Here is a 7,843-nt window from a genome sequence, read left to right on the forward strand (position 1 = left end):
AGACTTAAATACCTATAATAAGTATGGGTGTATCATTTTCCATTATTTTGCAAAAAATCTTAATTCAAGGAATATGAAAACTTTTAAAATTTTCAATTTCTCCCCCATCCCCACACTTAAGGCAAACATTGTCCTCAATGTTTAAAAATTTAAGACATAAAATAGGGACGGGGTTAAAATTCAATTTGACAATTTTAAAAACCGGGCCTAATGTGATGGTGGTTATTAAATATACACAAATACAATTACACTTTGAACACAAAAACTAATAAAACAAAGAAGGTTATGAAAATGAAATCACCTGATAGAAAATATAACTCTCATATGCAACTCTCGTGCCCTCGGTGAACCTTACCTCCTCAACTCTCAAAATAAAATCTGCAAACTCTCAAACGTGTAGAAGCAAGCTTCTCACAATTATTAAAAAGATAGGTGATTTTAAAGACTTAAATACCTATAATAAGTATGGGTGTATCATTTTCCATTATTTTGCAAAAAATCTTAATTCAAGGAATATGAAAACTTTTAAAATTTTCAATTTCTCCCCCATCCCCACACTTGAGGCAAACATTGTCCTCAATGTTTAAAAATTTAAGACATAAAATAGGGACGGGGTTAAAATTCAATTTGACAATTTTAAAAACCGGGCCTAATGTGATGGTGGTTATTAAATATACACAAATACAATTACACTTTGAACACAAAAACTAATAAAACAAAGAAGGTTATGAAAATGAAATCACCTGATAGAAAATATAACTCTCATATGCAACTCTCGTGCCCTCGGTGAACCTTACCTCCTCAACTCTCAAAATAAAATCTGCAAACTCTCAAACGTGTAGAAGCAAGCTTCTCACAATTATTAAAAAGATAGGTGATTTTAAATACTTAAATACCTATAATAAGTATGGGTAAGTAAGGTCTGTTAAACCGTTTGCAAAACCATTAATTTTAAATTACCAACCGAGCTTAATTAATTTCATAACCAAATTTGTTAAACGAGTAAAAATGTTAAAAGACTTAACTCACTTTCGTAGGAATCACGGTTGCATTTAGCGTATGCAACAAGCCCTTTAAACCCCCCGGTAGCCCGGGTGGACGAGTATGGTCTCGTGAGAGTTTAGTGAACTACACCCACAAAGTTCAACTACAACAAAAATTTACACAAGCAACCACCCAAAAGAATAAATCCCATCAAGTGTCCCAACCAAACCACTCATAAACAAAATAATAATAATAATATCAGTACAACCCATAAGATAATAAAAGCATAATAAAATAAACCAGAAAATAAGACCCAAAACATTGATCGGGACAGCTGCATCCATCAACAGCTACTACTCATCAGAATCCTCCTGGTCATCATCAGCTCCACCCGCTCGTGGTCCTCCTACACCTGCATCGTAAAATCCACTCGTGCCATATTGACCATAACCACTATAACCAGCATCTCCACCATAACCACAAGCCCCACTATATCCATAACCACCGGATCCTCCTCCATATACATGCCTAGTGACACCCATATCAAAACCACTAGTAGCAAGAGGTGGCGGTGGCGGTTGCAAAGTACCCGGTAATGGAATGTTCCAGTGATCAAACATGGTCCTGAAGTAACCCCGCGACTCATCTCTGTACTCTCTGAAATCGTCTCGATACCCATGCAACTCATCCCGCATCTGTAATTGTTGCTCGAACATGTAGTCTAAGGTCATGGGCTGCGGGTGCTATACCGGTGGTGGACTGGGTTGTCTCCTCTGACGTGGTCGGGCAGGTGGCCTCTCCACACGATGCCCCCTCGAACTACCCTCTGCTCTCGCATCCACCATCCGCGGTGGATCTCCATAAGTCATTATGCCCGCTTTTTAAGCATCATGAATCGTCACAACAGAGGTATTCGGTCCCTCCTCAAAATAATCTACCGGATAACGTCCAAACACACCCAACGACTGCAATCCGAGTAATCATGGGCCCCAATGCCAACCGAGTCGTGGCCCCACTTGCTCTACGACCTCCCCTTGTAAATGAACTTAACAACAACGTCGATCTGTTTACATTCATACCCCAACCGTGGCCATTAAACACATCAGATCAATATTATTACATTTATCTTTTCCCGACTTACGGCCCACGAATGTTGAAGCAATTACCTTATGTAGATACCTGTGAAGTGGATCCCGAATTTGCGAAGCGATAACAAAACTCATATGCTCACCATCTCCAATAGTCCTCCAAAATCTAGCCAAATCGGTAGTCGAAATCCAGTGAGACCGAGAAGCAGTCGACCCTGTAGTAAACCCCTGAATACTTTCCCGAAACTCAGGACCAGTCACCTCATGTTCTCTATATAAACCTGCAATCACAGCAAACAGGGGCACCGTGAACTGAAACAAATCTCTCCCCAACGCAAAACTGACCGCGTATGGCTTATCAAAATCTTTCGGATTATGTCTAAAAGTGGAGTAAATCTCGTAAATCAGCGCCACATACTGCTTCTGCTCAAACCTCAGAATATCTTCCCAGCACCCCGGTAACAAACTATTATGTCTCGGAACCTGCCTAATAGATTCCAACGCCTCCCAATCAAACGTACGATGTCGGAATATCTCCATGTCACGAATCTGCTTATACATCTCATATTCTGGAGTATCGGGGAGGAATCGTAATATTTGGTGGTCCTCGTTATCTCCCCCGGTGATATCCTCAACTGCGGCCCCGAAAACCTCAATCTCGTTACCTGTATATCTGATCGGCACGCGTGTATACTGCTGAGAAGTAGAGTCAAACGCCTGCTGTTGTTTGGACCTTTTCCTCGACATCTGCAAATAAATATACCAAATAAGTTCATGTCAAAACAAAGATGAGCGACAACCGTATAGCATTTTTGTTCGCGGGTGCCCTCAATAATCTAAATCATAATAAAAATTGTTTTTAAAATTTTTAAATTATTATTATTTTTTTAACTCAAATGAAATTAAAAAAGACTCAAAATAAATTCTTCAAAACCGCATGTGCAAAGAAAAACGTGACAGAATCACACCCGACAAATTTATTAATCAACAAACCGGCAAAACACTTGGAATTCATTCTCTTCCACAAACCGACACACTTGTTACTTTTCAAAAACTTTTTACGATCCCTTTTTCGGAAAAATTCCCATCATTCAAAAAACACCCATAATCACCGACATCTTAAAATACCGACCCAAAATCACAAGCTTTTATTAAACTTTTTCAAAATTTCAACTCGACAACTTGCCGGAAAATTATTTCGGTGACCAAAAATCTTTTGAAAACACTATCATTCATCAATAACTTCACAACAATTTCCATAATCCGGCCAAAACTTCAATAATCCGGTAAACCCATCCCGGAAAATCCGACATCAACCACCCACGAAATCATTAAACCCATCAATCCCGACCACAAACACACCCAATAACATGCATTCATCAAACCCCAACAATCTGAGATATACCATTCAAACTAGAAACAAACCAATTACAAACAAAATTAAACACATACCTTTCAATCGGGTTCGTCAAAGATGATGAAATTAAACAATGAAAGTGATGGTAACGACGGCGGCGGCCGGCGACTGTGGTGACAGGGGTGGTGGTGGCGGCCGGAATTATGATGTGTGGATAGGGTTAAAGATAAGAAAGATATGGTGAAAGTGATGGGAAATCGGATTTTTATAAAAATTTTCGTCAGATCCGTGCATCTTCGCGTATCGTGAAGATGCAGGGCTTGCATCTTCGCGTATCACGAAGTTGCACGTTTGACTGTTGACCATTGACTTTGACTTTTGACTGACAATTTGACTTTTTAGCATTTTCGCGATACGCGAAGATGCACCTTTTCAGCAATAAATTTTTACGGTTTCAGCTTTAAAATATTAATCTTTTAAGTGTTATTCGAGCTGATTTCCACCGCCACCCGCTTCGGTCGCCATATACCAATCACCTACGTACCTGGGGCTCCCTCTAGTGATGGGCGTGCTTACCAATTTCACTCCAATGCTAATCATCGTGTCACTTCCCCACACTCGATCCTTACTTTACACTGCACGATTTGAGGAAAACTAATAGCTAACTAGACTCAATATACAAAATTTACAACTTACAAATGTTGGGTTTCCTCCTGGTTAGCGCTGAATTGAATGTCTACAGCTCAACATTCCTTGGTTCCTCAATCAACTGAATAAGTCGGTTCGTCCGCCAAAAAGCAAACCTCCGAATCATGTATCTCTTTGTTCAAACATTCTCCAAATAAGGCTTCAACCGATGACCATTCACCACTTGTCTCAGATGATCATCAAAATCTTCGATCTCAACTTCACCGAATTTTCCAACTCTTTTGACTTGATAAGGTCCTGTCCACTTACTCTTCAATTTTCCTGGGAAAAGTTTCAATCTCGAGTTGTACAACCACACTCGTTGCCCCTCCTCGAACGTCCTTCTTCTTAGCTTAGCATCGTGAACTCTCTTCATCTTGTCTTTATATGCGGATGCACATTCATAAGCTTCATCTCTCAACTCTTCCAACTCGCATATGTTCAACTTCCTTTGTTTACCTGCACACTCATAGTCTAGATTAATATTCTTAACCGCCCATAGCGCACGATGGGCTAGCTCAACAGGTAAATGACAAACTTTTCCGTAAACCAACCGATAAGGGGTGGTTCCATTAGGCGTTTTATAAGCGGTCCGGTAAGTCCATAAAGCATCATTTAGTTTATTGACCAATCCTTCCGATCGGGCCTTACCGTTTTTTTTAAATCTCTTTTATTTGCCTATTAGAAACCTCCACATGCCTACTCGTTTGAGGGTGATATGGAGTGGCAATACGGTGGTTTACGCCATATCGTTTAAGTGGTTTGCCAAAATTAAAGTTTTTGAAATGTGAACCCCCCATCACTAATGATAACGCGGGGGACACCAAAACGTGAAAAGGTATTAGACTGGACAAACTCACAAACAACGGTATGGTCATTCGTCTTGGTGGCGATTGCTTCTACCCATTTAGACACATAATCGACCGCCACCAAGATATAAAGATTACCGAAAGAATTAGCAAACGGGCCCATGAAATCAATCCTCCAAACGTCAAAGATATAGACAACGAGGATTGGTTGCATGGGTATCTCGTCCCTCTTTGAAATACCCCCATCTGTTGACATCGAACACAATTCTTGACAAACGCTGCGTGTAACACCCTGGCTAAAGCGGAAACGCCTGAGTGTGACGTACAGATTGCTCAAACACACGTAACACTATTAGGTGACCATAATAACATTATTTCATTTAAAATTTCATGTAACACAATTTTGTCAAAAATACAAGTTGTAACAAATAAATAAACAAATGATAAGTTCTTTGAATATCCTATAGGCATGCTATGTGTCTTCTAACTTTCATCCTCGTATCTTTAAACCTATAACATATATATAAAATAAAGTCAGCTATGAACATAGCTTGTGAGATTCCCACAGTTTGATATAATACGTAAAAATCATACAATTCATGGACAAGTGATAAATGAGCAAGTAAAGTCCTTTCCAGTTGGTATCAACAAACGTACTCAGGTAATCGCACAAGTAAGGTCCTTTCCAGTTGGTAACAACCAACGTATTCGGATAATGAGACCCTTTTCCACTTGATACAAATGGACCTGAGTGCAAAGGGGGGCGTATGATCATACTTATTGAGACTACCACGTGCAAGTAAATTCGAGCAAATATTCAAGTAACACACAAGTCCATATAGTGAATTGTAGTTTGTAATCGCAATAATAAATACTTGAAGTTTTGTAGGATACATTTGCTACCCCAAAATATGAAAATGTTTAAAAAGGGGTGGTGAGAAACTCACCTTGAAATTGAAGATAAACGTTGCAATGAAAACCGAAAGCATGATAACGAAACCGAAGCGGTCGAACATGCGTTAAAGAAATCCGAAACGATTAAACTTCTCGAACTATAACTAAAACAAATAGCAAAGTCTAACTATCGGGATTGAAAATGTTAAAATTATTTTGTCAACGGAGTTAAGCATTATTTAATGTAGCTTTTATTATTTTATGACATTTTCATACTATAATAATATTTTTTAAGCTTTAACGTGTTTTAACGATTTAAATTAATATTTTATTAATAACTTAACGCTAATACGAGAATTATGATATTTGCGAATCACGGATTTTAACTATAGTTTTATCTCGAAAAAAATGATTATGTTTAAAATTTATAAAAGGTAACGAGCTATAGTTAACGAAATGGAAAAATAAAATAATTTTATTGGGTTTAATGAAGGTGAACGTTAGTTTTTAGGTGAAAAATGTTAAACTTAAATTTATAAATAATTTGTTTATGTTAAAATGATTTTATTTGATTTAAAATAATTTTTAATAATTTATTTGGTTTATTTAATAATAAAGACGACTTACAAGAATTTGGTTCATTTCCGGTCGGACCCGGACTCAACTTTAGGTTGGGTTCGTTTCCTACATGGTAAAAAGTATTATATTTTAGAGAGTGAGATAAAATAATTAGTTTTAGATGTTGGATAAATAAAATAACTAAGCCGAACCGAATAAATACATAAGCGAGTGTAGATCGTTTTTGATTAACTAACACTAATGTTAAATAAAAAATATAACATCAAGTTCTAAACGACCCGAACAAGCAGAAACTAAAAACATACCCGGAACAAGAACTTAGATAATAAAAGAAGAAATCTTGAACTTCATGGTTTGACTTCATAAATCAAAGTAGGTGATAATCACAAAAATGAGAGAATAATAAGAATCTTTCGTAAATTGAGGTTTGAAGAAATGGGAAGGAATGGAGCTCTATTTATAAGTGAAGTGAGCTAGAGTTGTTTCAATTGTATTAAATTGGTCAAAATACTTAATGGGTCATGAATGTCATTTAAAGCTTGTAATTGGTCATAAAAATTATATTTTAACCTACAATTTATATTCAAACACATTTATTATCATCATAAAGAATTTTGACCAAGATTTAAATGTAGTAGGAATATATTTTTGTTCATCTTTTAAAACTAACTAAGTAAAAAAAATGTGACATAATTAAATAATAAAAAAATGTACTTTGGTTAAGCATAAGTAATGTTATCTATGCGACATTTGAATAAAGTATATATATATATATTAGTAATGGTTAATATATTTAAATAAATTTAAGAAAAGCTATTGCATACGAAATATGTAACATATGATTGTATTTATAACTAAATGGTTCATCTCGACTAATAAAACGGATTAGTTTTCAAAATATATTTACTCTTTAGTCCTTGAACTTTGAGGTGCAATCTATATGAAATAGAATTTATATAAATTGGATATTTTTATATTTTACCTGCACTGTTTGCAAATTGTTTTATCTAACGTTAACGTTCGTTAATTGCGTAAAATGAATTGAAAGCGACAAATGATAACCGTAAATCCTCGGAATTCAATACGAATTGAAAATGAAGGTATGATAAATGACGAACAAGAGTACATTAAAATGACAAAGCGGGTCGGTTTAACGAATATAATACAAACTCAAAAATGACGAATGTCACATGAAGTGAAACTTGAGAATATTAATAATATATATATTTATAAACAAAAACCAAAAATTTGAAATGGGTCAGGTTTTCGGGTTTGAAAAGTATCGAATGTTACAGGATTCACAACTTTTGGGAATTTCGTCTCGAAATTAAAATAAAAATAAAATTTTACAAGAAAACAACTAATATGAGGAGTTGTTTAAAACTTTTAACGATTTTTATATACATATTTAATTAAAAACAATAACATTGATCTTTGAATGACCC

At 36.0% G+C, this 7,843-nt stretch overlaps 1 protein-coding gene across 1 annotated transcript; it reads right to left on the minus strand.

Annotated features, from left to right (window-relative positions):
* Nucleotides 1–4,255: 4,255 nt before the first annotated feature.
* Nucleotides 4,256–5,181, minus strand: LOC143623543 (uncharacterized). The gene is made up of 2 exons (XM_077094428.1): nucleotides 4,977–5,181; nucleotides 4,256–4,575 (listed from the first exon to the last, which is right to left on the minus strand). The coding sequence occupies exons 1-2, from the start codon at nucleotides 5,179–5,181 to the stop codon at nucleotides 4,256–4,258; spliced, it is 525 nt and encodes a 174-aa protein (XP_076950543.1).
* Nucleotides 5,182–7,843: the final 2,662 nt, after the last annotated feature.

Source organism: Bidens hawaiensis, unplaced genomic scaffold (genome assembly GCF_021521415.1).
Source record: "Bidens hawaiensis isolate Kalapana, Puna unplaced genomic scaffold, B.hawaiensis_p1.1 tig00003488_1, whole genome shotgun sequence".
Taxonomy (NCBI): domain Eukaryota; kingdom Viridiplantae; phylum Streptophyta; class Magnoliopsida; order Asterales; family Asteraceae; genus Bidens; species Bidens hawaiensis.

What these genes read in the sequence shown, in the direction of transcription:
- LOC143623543 (XM_077094428.1), bottom strand. Translation starts at nt 5,181, where the DNA reads ATGTCAACAGATGGGGGTATTTCAAAGAGGGACGAGATACCCATGCAA. An exon ending in GAATGACCATACCGTTGTTT is followed by an intron (nt 4,576 to 4,976) that starts GTGAGTTTGTCC and finishes ATGAGTGTGCAG; the next exon opens with GTAAACAAAGGAAGTTGAAC.